Genomic DNA, 17599 nt, shown 5'->3' with positions numbered 1-17599 from the left:
ATATATATTTATATATATACTATTAGGGTATGTACACGTATACTAATATCTACTCTCATCTGACACTTAAAAAAAATTCTGGTCCCAACTCACCAAATTAAATTCACAATCATGACTGTCTGAGTACCGCAGGACACTAAGTCTACTCAAAGTAACCCTCTGCCTCCTAACAGTTCTTTTCTAAAATGTGGCTGCGAAAGGTCCTCAGACACAGAGTGAAATGCATTCCACATGTCAAGTCCTTTCTCGTGCCAAGCAGACACAAACCTTCAGATGACTCAAAAAACCTACAAATGACGTCCGATGTGCTGCATTTCAGAGAGAGCGGGTGAGGGCCCCAGGGAACTGTCATTCCCCAGGGCGTGAGAAGCCAGGGGCACTGTCCTGCACAGCCCTTACCTCATCCGGTAGTGCAGCGGAAGCCACGTTTTGTCGTCGACAGTGATGGTGTGATTTGGGGCATACCAGAGCTTCGTGTTGTCGTCGTACAAAGCGAAGAGGTTGTGACACAGAGGAGAAATACCTAGAGAAAAGCACAGACTCTATGAGACACGAGAGAGAGGCACACTGGGTCACCTGTCTCCAAAGCACAACAGAAGCAGAAACAAAAAATTCCCCCACCCCCAAAGAGTCCAGGGCATAAACACAACTTCCAACCAGGTGCAGCCAGGCAGTCTGAAATAGGAAATCAAGGATGACAGCTCCCGAGAACAGGCACTCGAGTTCCTATTGCAAGCATTTTAAATGCAAGTGTAAAGCGATTTCTCATTATGATGCCTATGACAGTCTCCTTAAGTCCTCCCAACCTCCACCTGGGCTGCACTGATAATTACAGTCAGAAGCATTCCTGGAGTTTGGAAATCCCTAATCTGTCTCTTACAGAAAACATTTAAACCATTTTTACATGCTGTGATTATTATACATTAAACAGTCAAAGACCCTCCTGGCAGTGGAGCACAAAATGTGGGTTAGAATAACCAAAGTGTTTTTTGTCAGTGATTAAGATCTATTGCCATGAATAATGAATATAGTTCTTAAGCACTCTGAACAGTTATCAGAGATACTTTTCACAAGTATCCACTGAACAAGAAGAAAGATGTTTAACAAAGTTGGCCGGTGATGTTCCCTTGCCTCCCTGCCCATCAAATTGTCTCCACTCACACAAAAAGGATTGAAAGGGAAAAGGATAAAGCCAGGAAAGTGGCTTCCCACTCACTTCTGAATCCACGGTGGAAATGACTGAGATCTGAATCTCAGTGTAGGGGCGGGAGAGAATGATTGCTAATCATCAATTATTACTGAGCTGCTCGCACGTGGCAAAGCCTCACGATTAAGTGGAGTTGAAAATATGGAAAGATGTGAGGAGACTGACATCACTTCCCACCTCCCTCCCTTGGACACACAATGTGGACGTGATGTGACACTGACAGGGCCCCATGGGCCCGCCCATGCCGGCAGGACAGAGTGTTGGCTGGGGGGGGGGCGAGAGATCCAGGAAGTTCAAGGTCTCTGCAGTACACCCGAATTCTGCCTGTCGAGCCACGGGGAGGCACCAACCCTGAAGTGGTACTCCTCTCCACAACTCGGAGTATGCGACGACGCTTTGGGTTTTTGGTTTTTGCAGAGCGGGGGTTGGAACCCCGGTCGCCGGCGTGCAAGACGTGTGCTCTGCCATGGAGCCACCCGCCAGCCCGCAGCAGAGTGATCAGGGTGATCAGTTTCACGAGCGTTTCCCTTGGGAAACAACGGCAAATGGCGTTAGGATCCAGTTTTTAAGACGGCCTCAGGTTCACTCCAGCTTTCAAACTGGCGTTAGTGGGCTGGTTTGGAAACGCAGCCTTTCTTCACTGCGTATCCAGATATGAATGTGCACTCTCACAAGGAGTTCTGAGTCACATTTACCTGCAATCACAGGTCTGCCATTCTATCAATGACTCTGATTGCAATGGGTCTAGCAATGGAATGACTAGAAAAATAGGAAGAAGAAAGTTCTCTTTTTCATTAAAGTACTAAGAATTATAGAATACTAACATTTGTGGAAAGCTGTCTGGACATCAAGCTAACATACTCTAATTTATTACTTTTTAATGCTCCCGATACACCTCATGAGGCACTACTTTTACCAATTAACAGATGAAAACAGCGTTGCCTCCCAAGACTAAGTCTGTTCAAGTCTAGGGAAAGGCTGAGGTGGGATTCAAGTGACAGAGAGAAAGAAGGTCCAAAAAAATAGCCAGAGGAACAAAGCCTTATCATAGACTGATGAAATGCAAGGCAGAAAACAACATGCCCTTTTCCATATATGCTAATGACAGGGACTGCAGCAATAACACAGCGAGTAGGGCGTTTGCCTTGCATGCGCCGACCTAGGTTCGATTCCTTCATCACTCCCGGAGAGCCCGGCAAGCTACTGAGAGTATCCCACCCGCATGACAGAGCCTGGAAAGCTCCCCGTGGTGTACTTGATATGCCAAACACAGTAATAATAAGTCTCACAATGGAGACGTTACCGGTGCCCGCTCCAGCAAATCGATGAGCAACGGGATGGGACGACAGTGCTACAGTGCAGTGCTACTAATGACAGAGAGTATTAGCTGTCATCAATACTATCACAATACCCTTTAGGATAGTATTACTGAGTTACAAGAATCTGTGGTAGTTTGTATTTGTGGTATCTTATTTTGTTTTGTGGTGTCAGGCAGCAAACCCAGGCCTTCACACATTCAAGGCCAATGTACATTTTTTCTTTTTTTTTCAACTTTGAAAGATTCTCAGGCAGTTACAAAAAAGGAAAAAAAAAATGCCCCATTCTCTACAGCTGAGCTTAGCCTCTGCCCCCAAACTGACGGACTCAGAGTAAGACTCGAGCCAGAGTGGCCACGGCGCCTAGAGGACCCCGGGCTCTCCCCGGGGGACATTTCCCCACTCTCTGACCATTAGGGACCGACTCTCTGGGTAACAACTGAGGGTGGAAACTGCTCCGCAGCCAGCATGAGGCCTGGCGAAAGGAGTAAGCAGCCCAGACCAAACTCCAGGGAGAGGGCTGTCTTAAGGGAAAAAGCCCTTAGATACTCACATTTATATTAGTTCTAGGCTAATCCCCAATACTTTGAAAGCTCCCTGTATCTATCTAGTCAAAATGTTAAAATACCCATGTACTTCCCCTTGATGAGCTACTACTCATACATTTTGGTCTGACTGTTGTTTTGTTTGGAGGCCGGGCAGTGCTCCTGGCTTATTCTTGGCTCTGAGCTCAGGGATCAGTCCTGAGGGACACGGGGTACCATATGGGGTGCCAGGACTAAGCGTGGGTCAATGCATGCAGAGTAAGTACCCTGGCCTCTGTCTGATCTCTCCAGCCCCTCAGCCAAGCGTGTTTAGTATATAGCATGTTTAGTAAAAGTCAACGACACTCTTCCCTACAGAACCAGTCTATCCTCTTTAATGAAACTCTGGTATGAAAAAGGGGCATTCTTTTTTGGCAGACAGAAAGACATTAGGACGAAAATACATTTCCTACACAAACCAGATTACAGACAGAATAGGTGATTCTTAAAACCATCATACCATTCTGACAGAGATGTTCTAAGAGTTAAAGATAAAATAAGAGGTCAAAGATGTAGCTCAGACCGGGGGTGCAGCACAGGAGGGAAACAAGGGACACTGGTGGTATGAAATGTACACAGGTGAAGAGACAGAGACTGGAACATGAATGATATAACTGAAGCCCAATCATGAACAACCTTGTAACTGCGTGTCTCACTGCGCTTCAATTAAAAAAAATAATAAGGGGCTGGAGCGATAGCACAGCAGGTAGGGCGTTTGCCTTGCATGCGGCTGACCCAGGTTCGATTCCCAGCATCCCATATGGTCCCCTGAGCACCGCCAGGAGTAATTCCTGAGTGCATGAGCCAGGAGTAACCCCTGTGCATCGCTGGGTGTGACCCCAAAATATAAATAAATAGATAGATAGATAAATAAATAAAATAATAATAATAAAATAAAGATGCAGAGCATGTGCTTCACATGTATACTGGGTTTGATCCCGACGCCCCAAAAACAGATTTAAAAACTGAGACACAAAGCACAGAATCGATGGTCTGCTATCATAGCCAGTTACTGCATCATCATAAAATGATGTTCTTAAAAAACTGACTAAAATATAATTCACAGAAATCCTGATGGTCCTTCAACAAAGTTTAGTGTATTTACAGAGTTGGAAAACTAGCATGATGATCTAAGTGGATCTCTAGATAGACAGAAGCTGCCAAAATATGAAGACGGAAAAAACAAAAAGGCTCTTTATTTGTTAGCCACCTCCTGAGGGGGACAGACTGACTTCCCAAGGACAAGCCTCCCGTGATAATGGCGGAAGGAAGGACCTGTATGGCTGTGCGTGCGCGTGGGTGTGTGCCTTTCCCGGCCACTCTTCAGAAATGGTTCTAAGTGATTATTAGACTGAAAGATGCTGCGAGATGGTGTCATTCAGGGCCAATGACCTTGGGCGAGGCGCTGAAGGGAGAAATGACTGTAGGGACAACCCGAGCACTTTCCGCAGAGGTGAGCATTCTCCCCTGGGCAGCCACAGTTGAGCGGTGACAGAGGAGAAATGACGACGATGTAGGAAGCAGAGAAGAGCAACTTCGAGTTCTGAGACCCGCCTGAGGCCTGTGAACGGCAGGGCAGGGCGGGAGGCCCAAACCAGAACCCACAGCTCCTTCCCGGGGAACCCGATTCCGGTCACGGGGCCCGTACTCACTGCACGTCTGCGCCGCCTTGATGCACAGTTCCTCGGCCGTGTACTCGCCGCTACGCAGCCGGAGGGGCTCCCGGTCGGGCAGGTAGAAGAACACCTCCACCCCGGGCTCGGGCGCCTCCAGGCTCACCTCCGTCTTCTTGGAGCTCCTCATTTTCGCACAGAACGCCATGGCATTGCAATCCTCTTTTATATTTAGATACTGGGGAGGAAGGGAGCCACACGGTCACACTGAGCTCGGAGCAGAGCCCCTCATCCCGGGTAGTGAGCGCCTCTCCCTCCCTTTCCGCCCCCGGAGCAAAGGCTCAGAGCCTCTTGCAGGGGAAGGTCTGGGAGAGACTCCAGTGTGCAGAGAAAATGGCTCCCTGCAGCCTCGGAAGCCAGAACAACTCCCAGCACTGCCCAAATGTCCTTTCTCTCCTTGGACACAGGTGGGAGGTGACCATGTGGGGCACTCTTAGAAGCACAGGGGTTTCTGTTACCATGCCAGCTACCTCTTCCACGGCCATCACTTCACTTCTGAACGGCAGGAAGCAGTTGTCTTAACTGGGGGCCTACCTCCCTCTGCAAAGTCCTTTGAGGGGCCAGAAAGAGAGCGCTTGCCTGGCATGCAACTGACTCAGGTTTAATCTCCAGCGTCCCCTGGGCTCCTTGGAGCCCAACAGGAAGACCCGTGAGCAGAGGCAGAAGAAAGCCCTCAGCATCACCGGTGTGGCTCCGAAACAAAGGACCTTTCAGAACTGAACAGAGCAGAGAGCCCACACCGCAGCTCACCCATCTTCACACCCCCAGCTGTGGCTCGGGGCCGTCTCATCCACACAGACACTGGTGAACCACACGCAGGCCCCACAGAAGGGCCATGAAATGAATGAGAGGAGTCGGGCAGCTCCGGGGCAGCAGCACTGGGCAGTAAGTCTGGCGCTGGGAAATTCAGAACCTGCTATGAGAAACTCGCAAGTACGACACGGGTGTGCGCCCCCTCGGCAGTACGGGCAGCTGGACGGAAGAACCCACCCCTGCCACTCGGGTTCAGGCAGGCCAGAAAGCAGGGCAGGACGAGGGTCAGCAGCCCCCATCCGCTCCCTCCCTCCCCTCTGACACTGCGCCCCTGACCCTGGTTCCCGCCCCCTCCCCAGTCACCTCCGTGAGACTCACTGGTCTCACCTTCTCTCTCACCCCCGGGCTCTCACTTCATGCTCCAAGGCCAACAAGGCTGCCCCCTATCCATGCTGGACTTCTCACCTCCCGGAATTTTCACCTCCCGGCTTTCCTCAGGCTGGTCTCACTGCCAGGAGTATCTTTCAGGGCTTGTCCTTTGGTGGTGGCAAACTTCAACTTTCTTTAGAACCCAGCTCTGCCCATGTTACTTCCTCCAAACCTCGAGGCCATCTCCTAAACTGGCCCCTCCTCCCTCCCCGTCTCCTCACACAGAATTACAGCCATCTCACTCCAGGGGGCCTGACTCTCTCAGACATGCTCTGAGGTCCTGAAGGACAAAGGCTTATTCCTCTGGGCATCAGCAGTAGTGAGCAGAGTTTACACACAATGAATATTTACAGTCACCCAGGGGAGCGCCTCCAAACAAGACAAGTCCTACTGTGGGGTGGGGTGAGACATCAAACTTATGGGCTTGGTCCTCAGTTCCCTGGTGAGGTGACTGACTAGAGGACATAAATTTTATTTATTTAATTACCAAAATAAACGTGAAAACCAGAATCTAGGGGCTGGAGCAATAGCACAGCGGGTAGGGCGTTTGCCTTGCATGTGGCCGACCTGGGTTCGAATCCCAGCATCCCATATGGTCCCCCAAGCACCGCCAGGGGTAATTCCTGAGTGCAGAGCCAGGAGTAACCCCTGTGCATCGCTGGGTGTGACCCAAAAAGAAAAAAAAAAAAAAAAAAAAAAAAAACCAGAATCTACCGGATCCCAGCTGAGATGGCTCTCTGGGCTGGGGTGTATGCTCTCTCTCCAGGAGGCCCGGGTTCCAGACCCATACCATACGGTCCCCTGAGGACGGCCAGGAGTTACCGGAAGCACTGAGCCAGGCGTAACCCCTGGCCACCATGAGGTTTGTCCCCCAAACCAAACGCGTGTTCAAGATGAAAGACAGAGCTCCTCACCTCCTGAGGTTCAGACCAACTGTCAGGCACAGGGCGTCTGCAGAGTCCCCGGCTCCACCCCACGATGGAAACGGGGGAAGGAGAGAGAGCAGCTTAAGTCAGCTTCATAACATAACTCTGCTCCTGAGATGTCATTCAGACAGGGGAGGGGAAGAAGTCACAGATGGCCTGAGACCTTTTCACCCCAAGGAAATCATTAGGTTCGCAGAACACATGATTAAATAATTATATATGTACAGGATGTAGCAAAACAAAATGTCCAGGAGAAGAGAGCCTGCTAATGCAAACAAGGCAAAACAAATGAGACGGGGGCGGGAGCAATAGTACAACGGGGAGGGCCTTTGCCTTGCACGTGAACCTGGGTTCCAACCCTGGCCCCCCATATGGTCCCTTGTGCCCACCATGAGTAATCCCTGAGCACAAAGCCAAGAGTAAGCCCTAAACACTGCCGATGTGGCCCCCAAACCAAAAGAATCACGTCAGGCAGCTATTAGAAAGGACGCTAGAGATGCCCTCTCTCATATGTGGACATAACGAAATACAGTGAAGGAAGAAGAAATGCCGGAAGGCAAGAGTACCAGAAAGCTCATCTTCAGAAGGAAGCTCTGGGGACAGGGGAGGGAGAGGGGCCCAGGGACACTGCAGGAGGTGCAGTGCTAGAGCTCTGCATGCATGACACTCCACCACGCAACAGTATTATAAATCATGGTGCCTACGGTGAAAAAAAAATAGGAAAGGAAATTTGAAAACACGGCTGGCACGGAGGGAGGTGCACGAAGAGAGAGACAAGAGGATGCAGAACGAAGAGCGTCCCAGCCCCTGTGTACGCCACCAGCCTTATGCTCACACGCGCCCGATCCAGAAACAGACAACGAAGGTTACAAGGTGGAGATCTGGGCAGGGCTCAAGGGAGCTTCTGCTTTTACTTTCTACTTTCTCTAAGTCTGATACTTCTGTACTGTTAAAAATTTGTTTCTGTTTTGGGGCCACACCCAGTGGCGCGCAGGGTACTAGAGCTATACAGGCTCAGTGCTCAGGGTCACTCCTGGCAGTGCTCAGGGATCGAACCCAGACTCATGAATGCGAAGTAAGTGCTAAGGCCCACTGTCCCCTCTCTCCCTCTCTCCCTCTCTCTCTCTCTCTCTCTCTCTCTCTCTCTCTCTCTCTGGTCCCACCTTTGGAAAAAATTGGAACCAGCACATGCAACTCTTGTAATAAGCAAAAATTGTAATATCCACTTAAAATCCCTTATATTCTATTCCATTTTTAGGGTAATACAGCTATCCCTATTCGTTTAAGATGACTAATTATTCTTCTTTTATAAAAATCTGCAAATGTACATACCTGCATTTATTCGGCTGTCCAATGTCCCTCCAGAGCAGACTGAATTTTCTTTTCCACTTTGCAAAGGCCCGTTCAGGACTGACCTAAGACAAAGAAATAAATCAGTCAGCTGCAGAGGTAATTGCATCAGCAAATAAGAGGCGCTTTCACTAAGGAAGCAGCCCAAACCATCAGCAGGCAGGAAAAAGCATTTGGGAGGAAGAAGGGGGGAGGGGGAATGAGAACACGGAGAGGAGGAAAACATCTTAGGGAGTGAGCACCCAACAGGAGATGATTTTTTTTTTTGTTACTTCAAGACAGGAAGTCGGGTACTCCTGCTTCCTGGAGTCAAGTGCATGGTCTAGTGTAAGTGAGGCTGAGCACTGTCATTTAGGGCTCCCCGAGATGTGTGCTTTCATTCCCCACTGTCAGGGCCTTCACACTCCCGACTCCAGGGTGCCCTGGGTCTCATTTTAATGGGGAAACAATCAACAACAGAGTGAAAATAAGAGGGTCAGAAAGGAATCTAATGATGCTTCCAGCTCCTCGACTGAGTCACTCTGTGAAAACCACAGTAACATGTAAGCTCTTCCCTCCATCCCCAACCTCACCTTAAAGCTTGCTTCATGTGGAAGATAAAGACCTCCTGTCCCACCCGCCTCCTAGACCCCTACGAACATTCCATTGTCACAGCCTTCCTTGTTACTTCTCACAAACCCCCATGCCAACAACACAAACCAATTAATTTTGCAAATAAGACACAACCACCCTTGGGGCTGAATCGATAAAACAGCAGGTAGGGCGTTTGCCTTGCACATGGCCAACCCGGGTTCTATTCCCAGCATCCCATATGGTCTACTGAGCACCACCAGGAGTTAATTCCTGAGTTCATGAGCCAGGAGTAACCCCTGTGCATCGCAAGGTGTGACCCAAAACGCCAAAAAAAATTAAAAAAAAAAAAGACACAACCACCCTTGCTAAGTTAATACCAATTGCTACTGTAGTTTCCTATCAGTGACTGGACGTACTTTATAGAATTCTAGAAGCCTGCTTTGGGGCGGGGGGCAGGGGGCGGTGGGATGGCTGCAGAGGGGGAGGTCATAAGGCTACTTTCCCAGAGAATCTTCTAACAAAGAGGAAGACAGCATGACAGAAAACACAACAGCAACCTGCCATGGACAGCACAAATGTCAGAAGGTTCGACTCCCGTTAACTCTGGGGACCAATACCTGCCAGGTTAGCAGAAGTAACAACAGGCCAGGGAAACAAGTGTAAATGGCTCCTCTGTTGTGATGACATGATATTCTGACATGGGACAGTTTTAACAAGAGTCAAGGAACAAATCATTACACTTTCAGTTTTGGTAAATGTAAAATGATCAAATCTTTTACTTGAATAGAGAATCACTACAGCTGTGACATTACGTGTGTGGTAAAATCTCGCTTCGGCTCAGGAGCAGGGTTTCCAAAGCCGTCTTGAGCAGAGTCACTCACTCAACAGGAATCTTTGAGCAGACTGTTGTACCAGAACTGAGAGAGACCAGAAAGGCCACAATGAAGGAGAGTAAAACGATCCCTGCCACAGACACAATACAGAACCAGTGTTACTCGGGGGTTACTCCTGGTTCTGCACTCAGGACTCAAAGATGCTCTGGGAAAGGTGTTAGTGCTAAAATGCCATGAAGGAAAAATAAAAGAGCATATAATGAGAGGAAACAATCTGGCCTGGGCACAAGAGGGAGTCAGACTGAACTGAGGTGTGTGAGGAGTATCTGGGGAGGCGAGACCATCTACAAGACGGGAGGCTCTGAGAAGGTCAGAGTGAGTCTGGTCTCTGAGACAACAAAAATGGGAAACTCCCTCCCCCAGTTCTTCTCTCACCCGACAAAGAGCAGCACTAGCCAGTCCTTCAGCGGTACTTGAAAACAGCACGGCGAGCTCCTTGCAGACTCATACTGCTGCCAGGGGAGAAGAAAAACTGGCCAGAAGGGCTCCACACCCCCACACCAAGAAAATGACCCAGACTTAGAGCCTTTAACCGTGAATTTCTCTGGGCTCATACTTAAGGGTTTTTTGTTTTGTTTTGTTTTGTTTTGTTTTGTTTTGTTTTGGGGGAATCACACCCAGTAATACTCAGGGGCTATTCCTAGTTCTGTAGGCTAGAGTGAGTGATAGCACAGGGGGTAGGACGTTTGCCTTGCACTCCGCCAACCAGGGTTCGATTCCTCCGTCCCTCTCGGAGAGCCCAGCAAGCTACTGAGAGTATCCCACCCGCGTGGCACAGCCTGGCAAGCTACCCGTGGCATATTCGATATGCCAAAAACAGTAACAAGTCTCACAATGGAGATGTTACTGGTGCCCGCTTGAGCATATCAATGAACAATGGAATGACAGTGCTACAGTGCTATTCCTAGTTCTGTACTCAAGAATTACTCCTGGTGGTGCTCAGGGGACCATATGGGATGCTAGCGATCAAACCCGGGTTGGCTGCAAGCAAGGCAAATGCCCTATCAGCTGTACTATTGCTCCAGCCCTAGTTTTGGAAGAGCTAGAGCATCAATCTTGCCAGAACAAAAGAGATTCTGAACAGACACCATTCTATCACAGCTGCATTTCACAGTGGACAGTGACTGAGGGATCACGAAGCTGCTTCAAACTATGCGGTATACATTAGCATCATAAATATCCTAGGGCTCAGATTGTATAGAAACCTGTGATCTAGGAGAGTTTGGTCTTTCTATTATTCTTTCTCTGCAGCAAATCAACGCTACTGAATTTACAATGAACCGGATTTTCAAAGTGACCTGGCAATATTACTGCAGAGGGTAGTGAAACAGTTGATTTGTGGTGATTATTCTAAGAGGGAAAAAAATAACCAAAAACCCTTTGAGAAAACAGGGGAACAGCAGAACTTCTAGACAATAAGAATGTGCTATGGCACTTCTGCATGCTGGTTAACAACAATAAATCCCTGCTCTCAGAGCATCAACGCTGTCACACGATGTGAAACTACCTGCAGGCCGCTCAGACCTCTCAAGCCTTAGAACCGCTGGCCTGTGTCCATGAGAGACAACTATCCTCACTCAGGACAAATGTCTTTGAAAATGACAGCATTTTGTGGATGGCTTCGTTTGAATAACACATCTTTCAAAATTAATCAAACAACATATTCTGATTATTTCTAGAATAGGTAGAAAAGGAGTAAGGTCAGTTTACAAAAAATCAATTCAAGCTTCTTCCTGCAAGGAACAGAAAGAAAATCTTGAATACAGCCGAAGTCTTATGACATCCTGTGACATGAACACAATTCACAAGGTTCAGTCCAAGCTACAAAGAGATAAGAAAAAAATAATCATAAGTAAATATTAGAAAACTCAGGAAATGGAAAGGATAAAAGTGAGGAATCAAAATCTTTCTGAGGGTAGTAGTGAATTCCTCCATCCTAATTTACTTGTCAAGTAGCAGGGTTGGAAAGAAAATGCCTTTCTTTCCATGATAAAGGATTCCTTTACTGGCTCAATCTTGTAACTGCTGCTTTAGATAAAAACAACAATCAGGGAAATTGTTAACAGGCTTTCAATTTGCTTTCTGTTCACAAAACTTTATTCAAGACACAAGTATAACAGATGTTTTCTGCACAAACAGAAAAGGAAAAGCAAAAATAAACAAAGCACAATTCTGTGCATCTGAACAAGGACCAGTTGCAAAAGAAGAAACCACAACTATTTTCCAAGATGCAAAATTGCAGAACTCTGTCTTAGGATTCAAGAACTCCTTACATTTTTATGGACAACTTTTTAAATACATAAATCTGTAATGAGAATAAAGACTTGACCAATGGAATGAAGAGACATAAAAATAGAATGTGCCAATAGTCACAAATATGATCATCAGACTATAACTATTTTGGGCCAAAAGCCACTGCCAAATCTGTGAAATAAAAATAGACTGACAGTTGTTTAAAATCAATGAAGAGAATTAAAATAAAAGCTTTGGAAATCTTATGGCTTTCTGCTTGGTGAGTTCTTTTACATATATCCAAAAGAAGTCAAACTCTTATTTTTTTAAGTTAAAAAAACACAAAAAGGGATGAGTTAAGCTCTGAACTTTGCAAAGAAAATTAGGTAATTTAGAAAATATACTTAAGACAGCTTCTTAACAACTTAGGAAGTTCTAAGACTGAAGACAGACTTTTTAGAGAAAAATCATAAAAGGTGAAGGCAACAAAGCAAGCAGGAAAACGAAACAAAGTAAGAAAACACAATAAAATAAAGATTATGTGGAAGCCCACATAATCTAGAGTGCATAGGTTCATGCTGACTCAATAAATAGCCAGCAAGTGTGACCTTAAACAAGTCTCTTCCATGCCTGAACCTGAAGTTTAAACTAAAAGAAATACCTAGCTCATCGAAAGGCTGGCATCAGAATGAAAAAGGCCTTCCGGCAACAGTAACCCTACAGTAGCATCCTCAGCCATCACCCCGCATCCCTCACCAGCATCCCGCCCCGGCATCTCACCACAGCCTCCTGCACCATGTCCTTGCACCCATAAGGCCGTTTTCAAGGCAGGGTGTGAATGTGCAGTTTCATGATTGAGGATCCACCCAAGCTCACTTAGAGATATGAAAGAGGGGAAAAAAAATAAGAGATTCTGAGCAAAACCTAGTCACAAATCAAAGTCCCACTTTCCTGGGTCTCACAGGACACAGCAGAGCAGGAAGAGTGTGGGCTGGGGTCAGGGGCCAGGGATCGAGTCCTGGCTCCTGTCATCCTCGAGCAAAATACCATCCCTAACACTCACGAGCGCAACCGTCACCAGGGGCTGGAAACAGCCTCTCCCCTGGTGAGAGCCATCACATCCACACCAGAGAGAAAAACAGTCAACGGCATCAGACCCTGAAAGCCCATCTGCAGACACGGTACGAGGGGGTCTGCAGACACTGGCGGGAGGACAGGAGGCCCTGAGATGGCTTCCGTGCCGGAACAGTGTATGCCTGAAACTTGTGAAACACATGCCACAATGAAAATAACAAGACAGCACCAGCGTTTCCCTCCTGGAGCTGCTAGGAGTTGAGGTCACGCACTCAAAAAGCCTAAGTCCACGTTTCACGGGCCCTCATCAAACACTGGGCTGGTAACTCAGAGTTCCAGCAAGGGGAGCGTCACTGCCCATTCACCCAGTGGCCTGGAGCCAATCCCAGGAATACCAGGAGTCAGGGAGAGACAGCTGGCTCTAAGGAAACACACACAAGGTATGGTGTGCTTCTGCACCCCTTCAAGGGACTGGTGGTGCTTTACTTGGTGGCAAAGCACCAGGCTCCAAGTTCAGTCACCAGCATTGCCAAAAACAATCAAAAATTATCACTGTCATCACTGTTATCCCATTGATCAATGGTTTGCTCGAGCGGGCCCAGTAACGCCTCCATTCGTCCTAGCCCTGAGATTTTAGCAGTCTCTCTTTACTCGTCTTTCCCAACTAAAATGCCCCGTAACCGATCCAACTGCATTCATGGGCTTTCCTGTCCTCTCCCTGGTGGAGCCTGCACCTCAGGGTCACTCTCAACCTAAGGCGTGTCCCTCCAGGGACCTGGTAGGACAAGAGGACAAGCTTGCTCAAGGCCACCGCAGGGCACGGAAAGCTCTGGGGACCCAGAGCAGACGCTCCGCGTGGGCACAGGCCCTCCCGGGGGCCCCACGTCCACCTGGAGGCCTGGTGGGGACTCCCTGCAGGTTCCCCTGGGGGCTCATCCCAAAGCTTCTCTGTCCGGCAGCCAGGAAGTGACCAGGGTCAGCCGCTGGAGGCCCTGTTTGCCAAGCCCCAGAACAACTGGCCTGATGAAAGGCTCACAAAGCACTGTGCAAAGGCGGTGGATTCCAGCCAGAAGCACGACAAACACAAATACAGACCCTGATCTTTCTTCCTGTCAGCCCGTCGGAATTACGGTTTACTATGTGCACGCGTGCCCCGCAGAAGAATCGCTTCTAACTATAGCCGCGCTTCCAGGAATACCCCTGCCCTAAGTGCTGCTTCATTTACAATAAACTTCTAGGGATGATCAAACAATCAATGCCCACTCGATGAGTCAGGGCGCTGCGCCTCTCGCCGAGGCGGCTTTCCCTGGGAGAGGGTTTCTGATCCGAGTCGATCCGGGCACTTAGTTGAATCAAAACCACCGTCTCCCTAAAAACCACAGCCTATCAGGACGCAGGGCGAGCTCTGCTTCTCTTCCCTTCCTGCCTCAGGCACAGGGGCAGTGCCAGTGAAGAGCAGGGAATGCGGGTCACGACAGAGGGAGAGCAGGGGGACGCGGACACTCCCCCCCAAGCGAGGGAATGCGCTTCCCGCCATCGCTCGTTCCTGGAACACCTGGGCGCGCTGCACCGTCACCACCAAACCTGCCATACCCGCAGGGGACTGCTCCGGCCAAGACCCCTACACTCAAACCACATCCAGGCCGCACAGCCCTGGCCCAGGTGAGAAGGTGCCGTGACAGAGATTCCCACGGTCACGTCCAGGAGACCGGCCTACACCTGTCTCGGCTTCCCTGTGAGCCCTGAGCCTGGGAAAAGCTCCACGATGAAAACCTGGGCCCGGGGCCCCCAACCTGACAGTCTATTAATAGCTGGCGAGATAAAGCAGACACACAGGAAACCTCGAGATGGCGGATGTGGAGGGTGGAGGGCTGCAGAGACAGGCAGCGAGAAGTCAGGGAGTCAGCTGGGGGGTGGGGAGAGGGGCACCGAGCCGGAGGAACGGAGAAGAGCATCCAAGGAGTTGGAAGGTCTGGCGGCTGTGCGCCAGGCCAGGAGGAAAAGCCCAGTGAGGCAGAGAGCAGGCCGGGAACACGCAGAGACAAAGGGGTACGTGCAGTGGCGCGGGGTCCCCGAGGGCTGGGGACCACCTTCTCCCAACAGGCAAGGAGAGAAGCTGCCAGCGAGGCCCAGGGCCCGCCCAGCTCTGCCCAGACCAGTTCGAAGCTCACTCACTCCCAGCCAGCCTTCCCTCAGCTCAGTCTGTATGACCCGGGGCGCTCTGCCTCCACTTTCTGTCCTTTGGAAAAAGGGAATAAAGAACAGATCTACCTGACACAACTAAAGCGATGAGCCAAATCTCTCTCAATCTCTTATCCTCAAGTAAGGTTTCGACTGGCTCACTCTTGAAGAGCTCCTGTTCACTAGGAAATCAGTTTCCAGGGTCCATCCCAGGCCTTTGGAAACCTTTCAGTCCACCGCAGAGACGGCTCAAGAGGCCGGTGCACTCTGAACATCGGAGGCTCAGGTCTGACCCCCCAGCACAGCTGGTCGTGACCCCCAAACAAATGAAAGCTTTCGGCTTTGTGCCGGGACAGCAGTGAATTCACAGGGCGGGTTCGCATGGGGGAGGCCCCAGGACCACACGGTCCCCGCACACAACATCCCCAAGCAAGACAGGGACAGTCCCTGAGCCCCTGAGTGTGATTCAAAAACCAAAAAAAATGAAAAAAGTAACTGAGACTTAAAAGAATCAAAGTCCCATGTCTCGAGTCTGTAAGGCCACATTATGCTATATCCGAACGGCCCATTTTCAAAAATTCATTTGGTGGTGAATAATGCCACGTCGCCAACTCGGGACCTCAGGCTGATGTGCGGCTACCTGACAAAGCATGATGGGACCTGTGTCAAGGAAAGGCTCGGTAGGACCCCCCATCCCCTGGATACACTCGAGTCTGGGGACAGACCCCATCTCTCATATTCTGTCATTTCTCAGCCATTCAGTTCATGGGAGCCAACCCCCCAAACCCACTGTGCTTCTCACAGCGGGGGCTGGATTGGGGGAGGACCCCAGTCCAGCACGGCCATCTAGAACCCTTGATTGCCACTTCCACGAACCCCCAGATGTCATGGTGCCACTTTTTCAGGCTCAAAGTGTACAACCTCCCCCTTTAGCCCCCCTCCCCATCCCCACCTAACCCCGCCACGCCACGTGTCCTCACCTCTTTCAGTTCCCATAGCAACCAGAAAGCCGGCTCTAGAAATGAAGGGGCTTTCACTGTGGCAAATACACACTCCAGTCTATAACCCAGAGGGTCTCACGTGTGCCCTTAAAATACTGGTACAACTAGGGAGAAAAATGAGAGAAGAATCGCAAGAAGATCCCCGTATCTCTCCTGCACAAAGCAGCTCTGAACAGCTTTTCAGATTGGTCCTGCAACAGCCTGCCAGCCCCAGGAAGTGGCCGACAGGGCTGAGGTATGTGATCTGTAAGTGAAGGCCTGGGTTCAGGGCAGCACCCTGTGGCCCTCAACACGTGGCCAGGAGCGGCCCCTAAGCACCAGGCCAACCAAGTACAGCCCGGTGCAGCCTACCCAGACACACCCCCCCCGACCCGCCCCCCACCATTCTTGTTTTTCCTTCGAAAGAGCAGCTTCCAACCAAGTCTCTTAGTCTTCCTCAAGCCAGGAGACGGATGGCCAGGCCGGCACTCAGCTCAGAGCCACCGGTGCCAGCGATCTCTGGGCGTCCTGGAACATCCTGTGGGGGCTACCCACACTCGCTGACAACCCTGAGGCAAGCTGGCAGCCACACTGAGCAATGGCTCTTCGCGGCTTTTTGACTACAAAAAGAAATACACCTCACAGCTGACTTGGGCAGCGACAAAACTCGCTTCACAGCCTCTATGCGATTCACAGCAATCTTTCCTATTCTGTACTAGTTCCTCCTAAACACTGCTACATATGTGTGTGAGTGCTGGAGAACAAACCCACGGCCTCATATATGCAACACGTGTATCCTATCACTGTTAGATCCCCAGCTAGTAAAGTACTATTTAAAATGCTAAACAAGATGCACACAATAGGTTTTTATAGCACTCTCGTGAGTAACGGTCTGAAAAGCCCTGGCTCTAAGAACTCACATGATTACCAATAATAAGATTAATGCACCTGATTGCTGTTTATGTTCAACATGGAGCTGATGTCATTTGTCATCATCAACTTTGCAGGCATCTTAGAATTTAAAATCTGTTCTTTGGGTCTGTGCCAAACGCATAATGTCGGCCAGAGAGATAGTACAGTGGGTAGGGTCTGCCTTGCATGAGGTTCCTATACCCCATATGGTCCTCTGAGCCTGCCAGAAATGATCCCTGAGAGCAGAGCCAGGAGTAACGCCCTGAGCACTGATGGGCGTGGCCCCAAAACAAACCAAAATATGCCTACTGTAGCTCATAGAAACCACCAGTCTGAGGAACTGGAACACCTGCTTTACAGGCAGGAGACCCAAATTCCATCCTCAGTTCCAGATGGTCCCTCCAAGCACAAACAGGGAGTAGTTCCTAAGCGACACGGAGAGTGGCTGAAAAGAAGGAAAGGGGAAAGAGATGGAAAAGGGAAAAAGGCTGAAGAAACAAATGAAGAAGGTAAGTA

The 17599-nt window shown here is 49.4% G+C and overlaps 1 protein-coding gene across 1 annotated transcript in view; it reads right to left on the bottom strand.

Annotated features, from left to right (window-relative positions):
* Positions 1 to 17599, bottom strand: part of JAK1 (Janus kinase 1) — a 111815-nt gene that overhangs the window by 29438 nt on the left and 64778 nt on the right. Inside the window, exons 2-4 of the mRNA XM_055137833.1 lie at positions 8221 to 8303; positions 4760 to 4958; positions 400 to 523 (exon numbers count right to left, since the gene is read on the bottom strand). Coding sequence (XP_054993808.1) covers positions 400 to 523; positions 4760 to 4958; positions 8221 to 8226 — 329 coding nt within the window. The 5' untranslated portion in view covers positions 8227 to 8303. The remainder of the gene's footprint in view (positions 1 to 399; positions 524 to 4759; positions 4959 to 8220; positions 8304 to 17599) is intronic.

The sequence above is a fragment of the Sorex araneus genome, chromosome 5, assembly GCF_027595985.1.
Source record: "Sorex araneus isolate mSorAra2 chromosome 5, mSorAra2.pri, whole genome shotgun sequence".
NCBI lineage: Eukaryota > Metazoa > Chordata > Mammalia > Eulipotyphla > Soricidae > Sorex > Sorex araneus.
The sequence above is the reverse complement of the archived record's forward strand: the minus strand, read 5'-3'. Positions and strand labels throughout refer to the sequence as shown.